This window comes from Amphibalanus amphitrite, unplaced genomic scaffold (genome assembly GCF_019059575.1).
Source record: "Amphibalanus amphitrite isolate SeventyFive unplaced genomic scaffold, NRLGWU_Aamphi_draft 000106F_arrow, whole genome shotgun sequence".
Lineage (NCBI taxonomy): Eukaryota > Metazoa > Arthropoda > Thecostraca > Balanomorpha > Balanidae > Amphibalanus > Amphibalanus amphitrite.
The window spans coordinates 412,832-431,634 of NW_024881601.1; the positions used below are offsets into that span (position 1 = coordinate 412,832).

General features: G+C 48.3%; 1 protein-coding gene across 2 annotated transcripts in view; it reads left to right on the top strand.

Annotated features, from left to right (window-relative positions):
* LOC122380776 (protein phosphatase 1 regulatory subunit 27-like) overlaps nucleotides 1-18,803 on the top strand; it is a 47,154-nt gene that overhangs the window by 12,002 nt on the left and 16,349 nt on the right. Inside the window, exons 2-3 of one of the 2 annotated variants that reach the window (XM_043364219.1) lie at nucleotides 12,495-12,628; nucleotides 14,514-15,066. In XM_043364219.1, coding sequence (XP_043220154.1) covers nucleotides 14,895-15,066 — 172 coding nt within the window. In that variant the 5' untranslated portion in view covers nucleotides 12,495-12,628; nucleotides 14,514-14,894. The remainder of the gene's footprint in view (nucleotides 1-12,494; nucleotides 12,629-14,513; nucleotides 15,067-18,803) is intronic. The other variant, XM_043364218.1, reaches the window with a different exon arrangement.

Here is an 18,803-nt window from a genome sequence, read left to right on the forward strand (position 1 = left end):
CTGCGATTGATCACCATATCACTCTGCATCTTTTGTGGAACGATTAACTGGGGCTTTGTCAGAGTCCGTATGTGATTAATGGCTGAATAAAATGAATGCTGTTGATATGTATCTTGGGTTAAACGTCGTGCCGTCAGTTATGGTATATTGCCAAGCAGAACACTGACAGATGTGGGGCTAATTTGTCGATCTTTGCTCCCAGGTGTCATACGCTGGCCACCCCAAACTGGCTCCGATGTCTCACGATTCGAAGTCGGCTGGGTCCTGTACCGTATCTCGGTGCGATTTTTCCCGTCCTATGCTACCAGGCTCCGCCGTCACGTCCTATGCAGTACCTGGCTGCGATGTCTCACGTCAGTTTCTATGTTTCAACTGTCCTGTGTCGTACTGGCTCCGATGTCAGTAGCAGTCCTTTGTCGTAGGGGAGAGTGGGGTAATTTGGCCTGTGGTGTAAATTGGCCGCCCCCACCTGTACGAAAGCTGATAAAAGTGAATGAAATAACTTTGGTCTCTATTCATTTGTCATCGGCAGAACTAACTCGAGGACAAATGTCAAAACGTACCCCCTCTTAGTTTTATTCAAAATTAATAAAACGTGAATTTCGTTAGAAAATGGTAACTTTTACTTCCGTTTAAAAATTTGTATAACATGTAGTATTTGAGCTGTAAACGAATTCCAACATTATAGCGCCATTCTTGAGGGTGCTCAGAGGTTCCAAGAACAATTTCATGTAGTTCTGTACAGCCATGACAACTTTATAGACAAAAATTTTCAGAATGGCAATGTGGGGTTATTTGGGCGGGTCTAGCGGGGCAGCTTGGCCGGTGCGTTCAGAGTCACTATGCTGGGACAGCCGTGTTGTCATGGTCAATTACACCATAAAGGACATGATTCATGACCAACTTTGACTACCTTGATGCCATATTTCCTATTGGAGAGCTGTAAGGGCATGTGACGTCATCAAAGGTTACCTAACGCTTTTTTGCTAATAAATACTTAGAGAAAAAAAGATACAGCCGCGCAAATGGTCTCATTGTGTTCAGCTCGTCAAGGCGCATCGAATGATATAGATGATATACATGATGACATGATGACTCACGTAACCTTGAGGTCAAGCGACCTGAGGTAACGTGACCTGAAGCCAACCTTTGACCTTGACCTCTCGAGGTAAACACATACATGTTTCGATGCAGAATGACGAGAGAATTACGATGGTACTTTTAGTTTTGGCCTAGCTTGATTACTTCAAAAGTTATTCGTAAAAAACTGTCATCGCATCGGGAGCCGCTATTTTGACTATTTTCGACCCCTGTGACGGCTGAGTCAACCTCCAAAATGCTTCAAATGCGTCGTAGGACAAGCGTCATTGCTGAATGTGAAGCTGACTCGCCTATAACGAAAATCACCGGCCAAATTGCCTCACACCCCGGCCCCGGCCAAATAACCCTGCTAGTGGGGCAATTTGGCCGCTTTGCAGACCTTTGTAATGCGTCACAATTTCAATATAAGTAGTTACTCTATCATTTCAAGTTTACTGTCCAGTAAAGTAAAATGTATGCCACACCTGTCAGCGTTGAGAAATTGCAGAAATGTGTTGTCATTTTTTAGTTACATCGCTTTCTAAAAAAAAGCGGCCAAATTACCCCACTCTCCCCTACTGGCTCCGATATCTCACCGTTCTTTGTCGTACTGGCTCCGATGTCAGTAACAGTCCTTTGTCGTACTGGCTCCGATGTCTCACTGTTCTTTGTCGTACTGGCTCTGATGTCTCACGGTTCTACGAGGGGGTATCGGAAAGTTCTGATCATCACATAGAAGATGTAGGCCGATTTGGATGATTTTTGGTTGGTATTATATTTGGTTCTTAAGAACAATGTTCCCGCAAAGAGAATCCTGAGAAGTGGTTTTATCTTATGTAGGAGAGACTTAGAAGTAAAAAAGATGAGTATTGGGCCCATTGAGGACCGAACCGTCATCCAACTAATGCATTTGAAACGGTATCAAACTGAGAAAATACATCAAGAACGTGAAATCAGTTTATGGCGAGGAAAGCCCATCTCATGCACTTACCGAAAATGAAGAAATAATTTTCAACTTGGTTGCATAGCCCTTGCAGGGGAGTCGAGAAGTGAGTGGCTACCAGTGACTGACAAGGTGGTGACTGCGAAGGAAGTGGAGGACCTCATCCTTACAGATCGTCATGTGACCTTTCAGATGATTGTGCAACAGAAAGGTCTCAATGCTGGCAGTGCCTGAAAATATTATCAGCGAAGAACTACAGACGACAAAGGAGTCAGCCCGCTTAGATGTTCGTGTGTCTACTTTGTTCAAGAGAAAAATGCGTCTTGGCCCTTCGAAATCAAAACTAGTCCTTTTTTAGGAAATTGAAGACATCTTCGATAATTTGATGACTTGTGACGAATGCTGGGTCTATGTGCATGATCCAGAGACAAAAAGATGATCAAGAAGTTTAAGCACGGCACATCTGTCCTTCTTAAAAGGCGAAGATGCAGAAGCCGATATGGAAGGTCAATGCTATCAGTGTTCTGGATCTCGCGTAGGATAGTCATTACCGACTGTCTTGATGATGGTCGGATAATGATAAGCAAGCACCACTGCACACTTGAAGAAGTTGCGAGATGGCCTCAAGCAGAATCGACGCAAAAAAGCCCAAGAAAGATGTTTTATCCGCGCCGACAGCGCTCCCGCCCATTCGTCCTGAGCTGCGATTGAAGAAAGAACATGACGTGGACATTAAATCCTACCGCATCTAAGAAATTACCTGACCGGGTATTAACTGACTCTTGATTGTTACGGGAGATGAAGAATCAACAGTATGGCCGGTGATTTAAGGACAGAAATGACGTCATTGATGAGATGGAGCAGTGATTTACGGGACAGTGCAAAGGTCCTACAATAACCGCCTGAGGCAGCTCAAGAAACGATGCAATAAGTTTGCGGTCGTGTGTGGTGACTTGTAAAGGAGTAATGAACAACATGTAAAAAAATCAAATTTCTATCACATCTCATTCGTGGTGATGATCAGAACTTTTCGATACCCCCTCGTATGTCTCACGATCCTGTGCCGTACTCCGGTGCCATCCCACGGCGTCGTTCGGTACGACTGCCGCCGCGCCCAGGTATGTCCGCGCCGCAGATGGACGGAGTGCCCCCGTGTAAGTTGGTGTAAGAGCCGGCTTACCGGCTGTTCGGTGCATGTTGACCTCCCCCGACGGCGCCGGGTCGCGCCGACACCACTCAGACACCCACGAGGCCGAGATGGCCGTCGGATCGGACCCGCGGCTCCCACCAGTAGCTCTGTCATCACCCCGCGGGAGAACTGGTGGAGGAGGATGAGAGATAGACGAAGAAACGTCTGCCACGTACGATAGACCCAATGCAAAAGTCATGATTGTATTGTACGCAAATCATTCTTTTGCATGTGTCGTTGAATCACCTCACCCAAAGACGCTGTTTTCGTGAGAATATAGCCCCGAATCACTTTCGCACCGTCTTTGCTAGCGCGTAGGAGCATTGGAAAATCGGCGTTTAGCGCAGCTAGGAGCTTTTTCCAATCGTATACGAGCGAAAAATTTTGTGGTACCATGACTTCTCTGTTTGGCCCTCTAGGGGCAATGAACCAGCACGCGGCCGCTGCGCAGCCAAGACGTCCGTCGCGGTCACGTGACTTAGGCTAGGGGACGCGCGCCCGCGATAACGTTGTGTCCCATTTCTGCCTGGTCTGTCTGGCGACACACGCGTTGCCGTCCGCCTCCCCGCCGCCGCCATGTCATGTTATTCGCTTGTCGCGTGTTATACCTCATCGGGCTGTCACCTCACCCAAAGACGCTGTTTTCGTGAGAATATAGCCCCGAATCACTTTCGCACCGTCTTTGCTAGCGCGTAGGAGCATTGGAAAAAAATAATAAAGCGTGGACTGTGGTGTATGTGTACTGAGAGAAAAATTTACTCTAGGCTCTCGGAATTCTCTGAAACTCCCGCCTAATAACTCTTCGCAACTCCCTCAAATGTCGGTAAGCCTAGCGTAGCGAAGAGTATTTCCGAGAGTTTCCCGGTAGAGTTGCCAAATTCGGCTGCGTCCGGGGGGTGTATCGTAGAGTTAACCGAGTGTAACGCGCGCGCGGATCAGCTGGCCTCTCTCGTGCGATGCCTGTTTACTCTCCTCATTTCCAGCTGGAAGCATAATAGAGTTTATTCAAGGGAGAGTTTTGAAGAGTTTTGGAGAAAAGTAATGTTCTAGAAGCTTCGGCGCGCGCAGCTGGCCCTGCAGCTGGCCGAGCGTCAGTCCAGCTCAGTGTTGCCAGGTCTAGAGGTAAACCTCCAGATCTAGAGGTTTTAGGGGAGCGTTTCGGGGCTCCTGGAGGTTTTTGAAAAATGCCGGATTCTAGAGGGTTTTCTAGAGGTAATCTGAAAATTCGAGAAAAGACAATTAGCATCAAGGTCTCTTGAGAACTATTTAGTTACTTAATTTCATGTTATTGTATTGCATGCTTAAACACACTTTTTTTTACAGATTGATGGAAACGAAAAACCTTACTTTTGGCTTGTTCACTATTGAGGCTCTGGCCGCCGGCTGCAGCTAAAAGTTTTCGATATACCGTGGGCACCGTGGGCACCAAGGCTATGTAAACGTGGGCACCAAGGCTATGTAAACCTGGTGCCCACGGTGGGCACCAAGTCCACCAAGTTATGTGGACAAATGCGAAGGCATGCGAAGGATGAGTGAATTATCTTGATTGGGGATACAACCGGGTGTTTCAAAGCCCGCTGCCAGCTGCTGCCAGCGCGCTGACGTCACACTTTGGGTTGGGTCTGTTCCAGTCGCACTTCCTAACACCTCTAAACTCCTCCAAGGGCAAGATAGAGGAGGTTGGAGCAGGGCCCTCCTTTGATTTGTAGGGGCTAGAGCTGACACTGGAACAGGGAAGCAATCTTGGAGGAGTTTAGAGGTGTTAGGAAGTGCGACTGGAACAGACCCTTTGGTAGTGTTGGAGCAATGGGCTTGATAATGTCATCACGCGCTGGCAGCGGATGGCAGCGTGCTTTGAAACAGCGCCACGGTTTGTGATACGGAGGTAGGTATGGAGGTATATACTTCATAATCAGCGGCAATGGAACAGAGGTTTCTAGAGGTTTTTACAACATTTTCTGGAGGTATTGACATCACTCGACCTGGCAACACTGGTCCAGCTGCCGGCGCAGCGCAGTGTGCAGGTTGCTGCTTGTATTCCAGTACTATTCTGCAATTTATTTGAATTTCTACATTGCTTTGGTAGTGAATTGGTGAAATAAGTGTGTGCCCGTGGCAGTGGCGGAAGATTAAAACAGTTTGTACATCAAGAGGTTGGTAACACCTAACAGAACATTGGATGAATCAACTGGCAACTGGTGTGAGTGACTGAGGACTGACCAATGACAGCGATGGACCGAGTGATTACCGTATTATACCGAGCAGTGGTATTGGTGAAAATGGGTGTGTAGAATGGTGTGGTTGAAATTAGCTAGGCCAACCGCTCCAGGAGCTGAAGGAAGGGTGCTCTCTGCGCTGGTGAGTGGTGAGTCGTGCTGACGGCCGGGTTAGAAGTTAATTACTCTTTTTATTTTAATATCACGGATATGTAACTACTTCGTTCCATAATCCATCGGACGAAATAATTGGTATCGTAAAATAAGCGGTGTTCTTAATGCAGGAATCCAACTTCTGCATTGTGCTGTGCATTTTAGATTTACCCGCCTTTTGGGTTTCTTTTTTTCTGTACTGGAATCATACCATTGATTGCTCGATGATTATTCGCTGAGTTTCGTCGAAGGGATGCCTTAGCCTCACATGTTTTGAAAAAGAGCGAGAGTTTGCTGTGCACAGCGTAACAGCTGGTTCTTTATCACATTATAGATAAGAGGCGCAACTGGTCAGTTAGATGAATTATTGTTCACGTTTTGTGACGAAGATACACGTGTAAGATTGAACTTCACAAATGAAAATGTCAATAAATGGTTTGTTCTATTCGCATCAGTTTCGAGAGAGGCAGAGTAATGAGGGTTTACGCAGGGGTGTATAATGGGCAGTTACGTGGGGGGAGTAATGGGGAGTTCACGGGAGAGTTCCGTGAGAGAGTAATGGGGAGTTCACGCGAGAGTTCCGTGGGAGAGTAATGAGGAGTTAACGGGAGTTACGTTGGGGGAGTAATGTGGAGTAATGAAGAGTTCTAGGGGGAGTAGTAGAGGGGAGTAGTGATGGGTCGAGAGAGTTATGAAGAGTAATGGAGGAGAGTGCACTGAGAAAAATCCTGACTCCGCATGACACCCCCAGGGGGAGTTCACCAAAACGACACCCCAAAACTCCCAGGTGATACTCCTCATTACACCCCCTCCAAAACTCTCCATTACACCTCAAAACTTCCCTCGAGAAACTCTCTGCAACTCTCCCTACCGTTTTAGAAAACTCTTCATTTCTCTCCTTTACCCTATCAAAACAAACAACGTACTCCCTGAAACTCCCTTCCATTACTCTCAATGACTCTCTTACTGCCTCAAAATTACTCCCGATTACTCCATTCCATTATTCCCCAAAACTCCGTTTACAGCTTCATGGTATACCTCTAGTTAGTCCCCATCAAACTCACCCAAACTTCCCATCACTCCACTCCAGCCCCCCCCCCCCCGAAAATAAATATTGGACGAATAGCGTAACCACCCAAAGCTCGTGTACCGAAGCACAGATAAAAAAATATATTTCAAGAAATGTGTATTCATAGTCCGGGGCGGTGGGAGGCTTAAAAAATTGACAAACGCTTCCGACATCCCGCCGCGGCACGCTCTCCGGGGATCTCACTTCATATGTTACACGGTCGCGAGTTTTGATGTAAAAAATCCAAAAGGCGGCCTACCACAGCAGGAATGCTTGGTCTGGTGGTGCCGCTACCACCTCCTGGGCCTCGACGAATACTGCGTCTTCTTCGTCCGGCTCTCCTTTCACGATGGTGGGATGGATATTTTGCGGGCCTCCGTTGGCTTCCGACGTGTCTTGCGGGATGCACTGCAGGCTCTCCAGCTCATCCCCTGCAAAATGTTAATAACCATGAAATTATACGTACACTTAACATTGCGTGGGAGGGGAGGAAATGGGTTAGAAAGAAAAAAGAGAAGGAGGGAAATAATGAAGGAGGGAGGGAGGGAAGGAGGGGAGGGATGAAGGAAGGAAGGAAGGAAGGAAGGAAGGAAGGAAGGAAGGAAGGAAGGAAGGAAGGAAGGAAGGAAGGAAGGAAGGAAGGAAGGAAGGAAGGAAGGAAGGAAGGAAGGAGGGAGGGAGGGAGGGAGGGAGGGAGGGAGGGAGGGAGGGAGGGAGGGAAGGAAGGAAGGAAGGAAGGAAGGAAGGAAGGAAGGAAGGAAGGAAGGAAGGAAGGAGGGAGGGAGGGAGGGAGGGAGGGAGGGAGGGAGGGAGGGTGGGAGGGAAGGAAGGAAGGAAGGAAGGAAGGAAGGAAGGAAGGAAGGAAGGAAGGAAGGGAGGGAGGGAGGGAGGGAGGGAGGGAGGGAGGGAGGGAGGGAGAGAGAGAGGGAGAAAGAAAGGGAGAGAGAGGGGAGGGGAAGGAGGGAGTGAGGAAGGAAGCGAGGGAAGATGGAAGGAGGAAATCAGGGAGGAGACTGAGAGGTAGGCAGATGAGACAAGATGGACGAGACGAGACACACGCAACCTGACGTGTTGGCACTGATACTGCATTTCGGCACATAATGTCAAAATAATGAAAACAAGAGATTGCAAAGTTATAATACTTTTTATGCACTACAATTTTGATAAAGTTAAGTTTCAGTGAAAGTCTAAAGGGCAAGTTATAGGGGCTAGGAAAATCAAGGCGTTTATGCCAAGATAGTTTAATTTTCTGGCTCTGCTTTGAAAGCCCTTCAAATTTGATAATTGTCATTGACATGGATATTAAAACAATCGGACAATAACAAAGGATCCATGACGTGTAAAGCTTGTGTAATCCTTACTTTCCAATTTATTCGAGGGAAATAATGTATGATGTTTGCCAATATCTAGAAACTCAGAGCATGCTGTTTCCGATCTTTATCTCACTCAGGAACGAAACAAATCAATTACCCTTACTGAGACCATTCCAGCTCATCAAGAACATGGGGTTACCATATGTTCTCATCACAGCATTATAACACTTTGCACTATTAAACATGATGAGAAATACAGCTAAGCTTACCTTTAAATCCAAAGAAAGGTCCAATTATCCGTCACTGTATAGGTCAGGTCCGTCGAAGGCAACACGCTCTTCACTAACACCTCGCCCGCCGCCCCGCACAACGTGCTGTATACTATTTATACGCGCAAAAGATGGCGGCCACCGGCAGCCTCGCGACGTATGCTAAAACCCCTTCGTAACTCCCCTTTTACTCCTGTCGGAACGTTCGGGAACAGTTTTTTCGGGAGTAATGGAGAGCTGCGTCACAGAGTTATGGGGTGTCACACATGGAGTCATTTCGTCATCCATTAAGAACTCTTGAAAACTCTTTCGCAAAATGAGGAAGGCTCAAAGTTACCCTAGAACACACTCAATAACTCTGCTGGAAAGGGTGTTATCGATGGTTTTCAGGAGTTTTCAGGGGAGCATTTTCAAGAGTTTTGACCCATATATGGAGTCAATTTTTTTCTCAGTGGATGAAGAGTTCCAGTGAGAGTTATGAGGGAGAGTAAAGGGGAGTAGCTGCCTGGAGTTTTAGGGAGTCGTTTTTGGTAACTCTCGATAACTCTCCTAAAGGGAGTCAAAATTTCTCTCAGTGTATACAGGCAATGTGTGGAATCAGGCATTCTATAGAATGCCTAGGCATTCTATAGAATGCCTGACCGACCAGGCATTCTATAGAATCCCTAGGTATTCTATAGAATCCCTGACTGCTTAGGCATTCTATAGAATGCCTGGTTTAAGCTCCCAGGCATTCTATAGAATGCCTAAGTATTTTGATTGTCCGAAACACACTTCGAAAATTAGGGGTCAGTGGCAGTAATGCTATTTGTTTACCTAATTTTCATTGTTGGCCTAGGCCGGTCGTCACCTCACACCATTTCAGGGCAATGAGCTGAGAGGAAGCGAGGGAGGTATTGGGCTATGCCGACCACCAAATGGTGCGCCGCAAGCAGCAGCTGATCCAATTCCGTTGGCACGGGAGAGCCACGGCGCAAGGCACGCGGGAGAGTCACAGGCCAGCCAGTCGCTTAAACGGTTACACTCGGAGGATTATGCTGCTACAGATACGAAGCTGCATTAGAAGAGTGTTGGCTGGGAGGGTGGACCGTAGGCTTGAATCGAAAGTGATTGGGAATGACGATGGCTTTGTTCTGATGTTTGAAATGAAGGTGAAAAATACACCAAAGGTCACATTTTATGTCGTCATAAGCACTTCGTGTAACGACTCTCAATATGCATACATGGACAGCTCAACCTACACCGTAATGTCAGGGAATAACCTGAATAAATGGTTCATTATTCCACGTCTGGGCGGTGGCCCGGCCGTAACAAGAGCCGGATTAGGTGTTGTTCGATCTCCCCTTCCAGCTTGACTTCTGGGCCATGCGGTATTCGAAAGGTCGTCAAAGACTCAAAATTATGAAATTTTACTTCAGTTCTTCTTTGGCAATGTTCGAAAGGGTGCCATTTCTAAAACAAATAGCTAAGCCATTTTTAGGTCATCCCAATTTTTGTCCATTTTTGGCTCGTAGCCGTTTTCTCCAGTTTGACCTTAAATCAATTCCTTAGAAGGCAAACACCTCCAAAAATGGACGATTTGTCAATTTTTTCTGTGTAATTTTTTTTACCAAAGGCGTTTCCGATATTGACATTACCACCATCGTCTTTCTAGCGTTAAGATAAATACTCTGTACTCTCAGAATGAAATCCTGATACAATTTGACCTAATAAGGTCAGATTGAATACCTGACCGGAAAATTTGACTGAATGAACATTTGACTGAATGAACATAAATAGCTGAACGCAAGGTAGCCTGGCAGAAATAATAATGCTACATGTCGGTCTGTGCTCATAATCTTATACAACATACACTTATATGTTGGAAAGATTCGTGTATTTCCTAGGCATTCTATAGAATGCCTGAAAATCAGGCATTCTTTAGAATGCCTAGGGATTCTATAGAATCCCTGGTGGGTCAGGCATTCTATAGAATACCTAGGAATTCTATAGAATGCCTGGTCGGTCAGGGTCAGGCATTCTATAGAATGCCTAGGCATTCTATAGAATGCCTGATTCCACACATTGCCTGTAACATATGCATATGAAAATCGTGATTCCAGAATACATGAAGATAGGGTAAGGTGCCTAATTAGCGACCCACTTAATTTGAACCGTCATTGCTCACGCTCTATGGGTGCCTCTGCATTACTGGCTTGATTTTCGGAGAGATCGTTCATTTTTCTATTAAGATATAGTCATTTTCTGCTCCAATATCCACTAATTTATTTGTAGTGAGCATTTTGGCAAACCATTGCAAAAAACGCTAATAGGGAACTCTTCCCGATTAGCGACCGGGTAGGGTCGCTAATAAGTCTATGGGTTTTCCCATATTAAAAATGGCAAAAAAATGCGACGCCTGAAAGGATGAAATATGATCCCAAAAAGGTAACTTATACGCAAAGCACTCAATCATTCGAACAGGAACGTTTATCCAACACGTTTACGTAAGTAAAAACTGATCACGTGATGCACCAAAGGCAAAAAGAAGGCGAAAGCCCCAATTTTGCGGGCTATCTCGTATGATATTCGAGGTCCGCGCTTGATTCGGCACCCCTGCAGTCGGTGACGACATTTGGCATCCCCTGCCACACATTGCGAGCTTCAGAAAAAGCTCATTTTCATTTCTCTCTTTTCCCCTTTCTTTCCCTTCTTGAGCTATTTGCGACCATGTCGGGCGCGAATAGGAAATATGAGTTGCGACACATTTTTAACCGTCATGCAGTGCACAGTTAAGCGATTCCCTATGGGAAAGCGGCAATCAATTGAAAAAGGGTTGTCAATTCAGAATAAAAAAGGTGCATCATTATAATGTGCATCGCTTTTCATCAGAGAGGGCCCAAATACACATGTTTTGGATAAGAAACTCGTCATTTTTATCTAAACTAACCTGAAACGTCCCACCAGAAACACCGACAACCGGAAAAGATTTTAATTTGATAACCAAAGTGTGGCTGACCTTTTGACAATGTTTTTACCCCGCTTTCTCCTGCCAGTTTTTCTGTAGGGAGGTAGGTCGCAAATAGGAAAGGGTCGCTAATTAGGCACCTTACCCTACACTTACAGGTTCATGCAATGCCAATGTTTTACATTGTGAACATATCACACGAGCTGTTCGGCCTTCAATGCAAGCCATACCTAACCGAGGTCTGTGGAGCGCTCGATATTACAGTAAATCCTCTGTCACCTCCGGACTCCGTGCCTCATACTCGTCCCCCGGCTTGTGGTCGGCGCTGACGGAGTGCGGCACGTTCCGCGCCAGATGCTCGGCCACGCCTGATGGTGCCGTCAGGGTGACGGACGGATCACCGCCAGCCGGCCGGCGTGAACAGCGCTTTAGCAGCACCGGCGGCACACTCACTAAGAGCCCTCTGTTTACCTGTGGCCGTCCTGCGGAGATGATGGTGCCGGCCGGCCTATGCTAAGCAGGTGTTATTGCACGCTGCCGGAGGTGCAGGCGATCCCCTGAGTGCCGATTAGAGGGCCGTCAAATTGGCGGTCTGACGCGCCGGACTTACGCCCGTGTCAGACTGCCAGTGGACGGGGCATTTTTCACAGTTGGTATGAACGACAGATGAATATGGAGACAGCGACAGCCGTGTGCGCTGCGCAATGACGGCTATCAATATGCGCCACTTTTCCAATGCAGTAATGCGTATCATAAAGACCGGGAGAATTTATCAAATTGCGTCATCAAAGACGACTTGCGATTATCGTGGATTTCGTTGGCAGATTGCAAGCAAACAGCCGAAGCAGTTTGCAAACGTGCTAGCAATAATCAGTGTTCGGGATCACTAGTCGTTTCTGTGCCCTATTTTCTTATTCTATTTAGGAAGAGTAATCGGCCCAACCGAATGAAGTTGAATTCTTGGAAAAGAAAGTCCACCTATCACCTAGAAATTAGAAAACCACAAATTGTTGTTATTGCCTGCTTTTGCAAACAGTACCTATACTGACATCCTGACATCAAGTACTGACATCAGGCGTCAGGCACTGGCTGGATGTCCTCGCCGCTGCTAGTGACTTAGTTATCTTGCTGAAGCAGTACCTCCCCTAGATACAGAAATGTGCCCTGTATTATCATGTAACACGCGTTTAACTGCACTGTAACAATTTGTCTCAAGTCACCGAAAGTCATGAATCGTTTGTCTCTGTGACAGCGGCGGTTTGCATCGGCTCCAAGTAGAGAAATTCGCCGACACATTAATCCATCTTCTGGACAGGTATCGCAGGCGCAGCTCCGCCGCCGCTGCGGCTCATTTGCCGCTGAACACCTGCATTATGCATGTGTCTCCATGAAATGGAGGAGTCGTGTCACCGGGGCCGTGTTCGGCAGCTGCTGATGGTGCTGACGTAGGTAAGCGCCGCATTGACCAATAGTGTGGTACGGTGCGGGGACACCAACGATGTGTGTCGAGGGTGTGACAGACTCGTGAGAGACTTACGAACACTCCGCTGTACAGGCGACAATAAAGTCGCGGTAGAATTCAAGAAGAGCTTCCGACAGCGACACGATTTCTGGGGTTGTAAGTAGTCAATCACATCACCTGTTACGCATAGAATTGCAGCTTCATGCTTGGAATATAATCACTGACATCGCTTCTAAGATTCACTTAAAACACTTCGCCTTGCCGGCTTTGATTCACTGTCCAGAAAAGGCCATCTCTACACAGAAACTGATGAATATTTTACCAGCGCAGTGATCGAAGATCAAACGGCGCATGTGTTCGGGTTTACGACCTGCTTATCGCATCTGAAGCACTCGCCACCCACTCGTATATCAGCCAAATGCGGCGCGCGGCCAATGGACCCGTCACGCCCTCAAACTGTTGGACACACCTCCTGACGTCACCACCACGGACGAGCGGCAGTCAGAAGTGACAGGTCACATCAGCTCAGCCAGTGGTGACCGGTCACATCTGCCTACGGACGAGCCGATAACCGGCCACATCTGCTCACGGGCGAGCGGCAGGCAGTAGTGAGAGGTCAGTGGTCACATCTGCTTACTAATAGATCATTGTGAGTTAGCGTTCGTGTTTATTGCGAGTGCCCTACCACCGATGCAAGTATCAATGCCATATAATTCGATTAAGACATTTTTTCTGATCGTAATTTTTATCTTAATCAAAACTATATTTTTACCTAACCTTCTAAATCAAATGTACTGACCTGTATGTAAATATAACTACCTATCTAGAATATTTTTAAATAATGGTTTTCTTGCTAATGTATGTTGCCGCTAATTGCACTATTTCGAGCACTAAATTTGTTACGCCTTATAAATACCTACTCCATAGGGAATGTCACGGGAGACACTTATTTTTATATAAGCCAAAGACGTGGCTATCGATTCAGTTGCCGCGCGAGGAAGCCCCTGATTGTCCTTATCATCAGAATATGTCTGTGTGGCTTCCTTTGGGCCGTGACTGGAGTGACATGGATGTGAGGGTCGCCGTCCTATACAAGCTGCTCGGCGAATCACCGGCGCACCCTGTTCCTGTACATATAAGTGTAAAGTTCCCTCCATGGTCTTGCTTTTGCACATGTCAAGTATGATGGCTTCACGTCACTTATAAAGATGTATGGCTGGCGTCACGTTTTCTGGAATCCATCTGAGGACAGCGGTTTCAGGTTTGATTGCTGAACACTGAGTGAACAGACCATAAACGGCCTAACATGGACCGCCGTACTCGGCGGTACGTCCATCCACGGCGGTGGGTATCGGGTATCATCCATCGGTCCCCATGGGGACCCGCGGTGCGGTGACCGAGCTGAGGGTATACAGCTTCACTGACGACACACCTCTGGGTCACTGGCAACTCTGGCGGTATTGATTTATTGCAATGGCCTGCGACATAGATTTGTACTCCTGGGAGCTCTGCAACACTCACTGAAGACATGCATTCGTGACTCATAACAGCTCCGAAATAAAAACACAGACTCGCTGCTGACTCTTGACAAGCGTATTTTGTTTATTACTACATACTTAGGCTCCAGCAGCTTTGCAAGTATACACTTGGCTCCTGTTGGTTTATTGGCACCTCTCCTTAGGACCCCTTGCATTCCTTCCAGCGCTATAGATGTCCATTGTTCATGATACTGATCAAATTCGATCAAATTTGATAGGCGAACATCGATGGAAGTGTGGGACATGTGATGCAATCGGTGTGACCGCGACTTTTAACTGTGCTGACTGCACTGCTACTTGAATTCCTGTCTGATCGAGCTCTTTTTTATTGCAGGCACCCGCCGCCACGGACGACATATGATCAGAACGAGTCGCCTGCGTCAATCCTGATTGTAGCATCACAAACCGTAACAGTACCAGTATTCAGACCAATATCAGGCTAGTCCTTCCTTCTCAGGCCAGTTCAGTTTCTTGACTATCAGCCGTGCCGCTTGCCAGCCTGTTGTGTACAGCGTAGCTTGAGCTGTTCAAATACTGCATCCTTTTCTCAGCTATCCTAGCATGGCATCAGCTGAACTAGCTCATGAATTACCCTAACCAAGTATCAGTAGACAGCCTGGCCTAACTGGCATCTGCTCTGGCCTAAACTCAAGCCTATCCTGACCTGACCTGTCCTGACCTGACCTGATCCGACCGCCCTCCCCAACCGGCCACCATGAGCCGAAGAGCGAGTCTGTTCGCGCGCCAGAACCCCGGTCGGCGGCGTGTGCGTTTCCCCGACGAGGTGGTCTTCGACGAGAGCGTTAAAGAAAACGACGCCGACGCCGTGGTCAGCATGCTGCGCCGAGCAAGTGTCGATATCGACGTCAACAGGATCAACTCGGCAGGTCAGTTGACCGGCCCCGGATGGGACTGACTCCTTCGGGGCCAGAAGTCTAGCCCTGGGCGGGACCGACTCCTTTGGGGACAGTCAGTCCAGCCCCTGGTCGAGACAGCTCCGAGGACAGAAAGTGCTAGTAAGTTCGGCCCCGGACGGGACTGACTTCTCCGGGGGACAAGTACATAAGTCCAATTCATTCCAGTCCCGCGCAGGACAGATTCCAGCCGGGTACGGCCGGCTCAGGTGATATGCTTCTGTAGTTTGGTTTTGTAATTAGGGTATAAAATGGCTCACCGTATTAAAAGAGAGGAGCGTGAGGTATATGTAGCAAATTAAACTGTATTTATTTGAGTGCATGATGTTACAATGCATTGGGGCTCTGAAATATAAATAGTTATGTGGATTCCTGTTATTCTGAGAAATTGGCGTTTTTGCCAGAAGTACATCACTGACATGACCGTTTCGGTACACACATAACAGCGTGACCAGTTTTTGTTCGCCTTTGAATAGAAAGAAGCACCGGTCTTTGTAGTCAATTCCTTTTACGCCAAACACATCAACCTAGTTCGTAGGGTTGTAAGGTTCAGGCTTTTTACACATCGCACGCTATGCGCTGGCTTTAATCAATAAATGTTCGTGGGCTTCTTGCGAGCGGCGATAGCTAGATACGGACATTGGGGTGTTTTGTGTGTCTTACGAAGTGAACAATCAAATGAAAAAGTCGATTCTGACATGACAGGTATTATTACGATGCCAGCATGGGCCTCGCACTTTCACAGAGTGGCTAATCAATTTGCCCCGGGCTCCCTGCGACTACATATAACAGGCACCGGCCAGCAATCAGCATCTCTGTCACTTTGCCCCTCCGAGTATGGGAATCCTAATCTTGGTTTGCCTGCCTGACCATCCAAGCTATTTCTGCCCACTCTCGTAACAACCGAATAACTATTGTCTTTTCTTCTCAACACACTTATGAAACTACAAAAGATCAGCCAACGTCTCTAAGTCTTGTCCTTGTTCTTGTCAAAAATTCTCGGAAGTCCTCAAGTGAATGATTTGCTTTGGTTCAGGACGCAGCCGACCCCACTGTAACTCGACCAGTTCCCGGTGAAGTAACGTGACCTGGACACGTGGCACGTGGCATCGCTCAGAGCTGAGGGCACCACCCATGTCTGTCTCGGCACCGGGCGCCACTCATGAATCCATGTGCCCGAAAACAGGGTCTCACAGCGCTCGGTAGCACGCTCGGGCGACGCTGGGGGATTAGTCAGAGCGACGGGACGGGGTTTTTATGGCCGCTTGATGAGTGTATTTGTGCGCTTGTGTATGCAGCTTGCGCTAACCGGCGCGTCTTATTGCAGCCGGTGCTGACGTGAAAATATACAGATGAAGTCGGACGACTCCGACATCGTCTGTATGGCCCCTTGGCGCCGGCGCTTAATTGGTAAATGGGGTTTTGCGGAGGCATTAGACGGCTGCCCGGCTATTAAATGGTTCGTTGGAACTACTTGGACCTACTGAAACTTCTAACTTTCAATTTATGATGTGCTTTCCGCATTTCGTCCGGAGTTGCCGTGCATTCAGGGGCAACGCGTGCATACCTTTTTATAAATATACATGAACGAGCTTTTGCGGACAAAATGTTGTTTTATGGCTACTTGAATGTTGTTTGTAATAGCTCATAACTTTTATAAAAGCACGGTGACTCATAAACGGAGTCAGTTACATTTGAACACCACCTGCGGCTCTCTGCAGCTGCGTGCTTTGGAATCGGTCCAGCCTGCGGCGTGCGAGAGGAGCTCCCGGCTCCGCAAACCCGCGGCCCACTGTTTTCGGCCTACACGACGCACGGCGCGGTCCCGACCCACACATAGCTCACTCACGCGTGGCTTCGGAGAGCAGCACGGCGGCGACGGAGGCCACACCCTCCCGAGGCCAGTTTACGAAACCGGCGACACCGTCCCGCCTCAGGCTTTTGGTTACAAGACCTACGGGGCCCTCAGGTATAGCTACAGGATCTGCCGGACCACGCTGTTTCCACAGAGACAAAAGAGCGCCGGGCGGCGGCGGGCGGCCGCGCCGATTTGTTTTGGAGCCGGCGGTCGGCGGCGCCGCGGGTGTCTGGCTGATTAGTGCCATCCATCACAGTTACCGGTCCGGCGCCGGTGGTCCGAGCTCAGACGGCCGCTCAAATGGTCAGCTCTGGCGTAAAGCCGCCGCTGCTGTCAAATCCGGCCGGCGCGGCGGCGGCTGCCGTCCTAGCTCAGCTACCAGCCTACCATCGGCTCAGCTCCCCGAGCTCAGCCCTCGCCTGTCAGCTCAGTCGTCTGCGCGTGCAGACGGGTCGACGGTCGAGGAAACACATCAGAGGCCCACCCGATCGGTGACGTCACAGAGGCTTGGTCGGCGGTGTGGGTCTGGTGTAAACAAACCATAGCCGTGAAAGATGGGGAGCGGGGGGGGGGGGGGGACTGAGCCCCTCCCAACTTTTTAACCGGGACACTCGGTAATGTATCAACCTCCACCTTGAGCACCTAAAATCTATGAGCACCTAACTCGACAGATATTTTCTGGACTTGTCATTGGCAAGATCATTTCTCGCAAACACAGCCGTCATAAGTGCACCTGTCCCATACGCTGCCAAAGGTATTATGCTGTGAATCGGTACGGGAGACGTGATAGGTTCGTGCGTCATCCAATCTCAGAATCTGCGTCCGGTAATCTAGATCATAAGAAAAATGTAAAAGAAAATGTAATTGGTTTCGGACGTTAGCGCCAGGTACAGTCGGCATTATTTCGCCACAAGCAATAGGCACGTATGTACCTACTCTTTCATACCGAAAAGTGAAGTCAGCAGTTCGGGCTTAAAGCCCTTACTGGCGCCAAACATTTCACAATTGTTAGATGGATTGGCCATAAATTGTTGGTGTCCGTCGATGAAATTCCCTGGCCACCTTACTTCTCTCCACATATTTCTGTCCTGTGTCCATCAAGCTGGAGTCCAGATCTCAGCCAGTCAGTGTTGTAAGTCAATCTGCGCTCTGGTGACACGGCTGGTGTTGTGTTGCGTCGAAACCATGGTTACTGCTGCACATCAGCATTAAATATCGGGCGAAGACGTGCCGTGATACAGACGCGCCGCTGCCTCTGCGATAGCCACACTGCTGTGCCGTGGTACATTGGTTCCGGAGAAAGCCACACTGCTGTGCCGTGGTACAGTAGTTCCGGAGAAAGCCACACTGCTGTGCCGTGGTGGTGAGGTACCGCCATTCTGGAGATAGCCACAATGTGGTTTCGCGGCATAGAAATCCACCGTTTTGTGTATAGGCACATGACTGTGTCGTGATAGGATAACGTCGTACCGGCGATAGCCTGTTTGTGCAGTGCCGTGACGTTTAAACGACGTTTGGAGATGCTTCACTGCTGTGTCGTGGCGTGGCGTTCCCATTCCCGGAGATAGTCTGTCTCCCGTGCCGTGACTTAGTATCCCCCTTCCCGGAGATAGCCTGCCTGCCGTCCCGTGATGTGGTACGCGTGGTTGAAGACCCTGGTGGGGCTTCTGCTTACCGTAAACTACTCCCTTCCGCTGTTCACCATCCTCAGCGACCGTCGTCACTGGGAAGAGCCGGTGGCCGTCCTGGCCGGCAACATGTCCTTCATCTGCCTCTTTATGGGTGTCAACCTGTCCCTGGTCGGCGCCTACGACCTGCTGCAGCTGGATACGGTAGCTCTGTGCCGGACCCT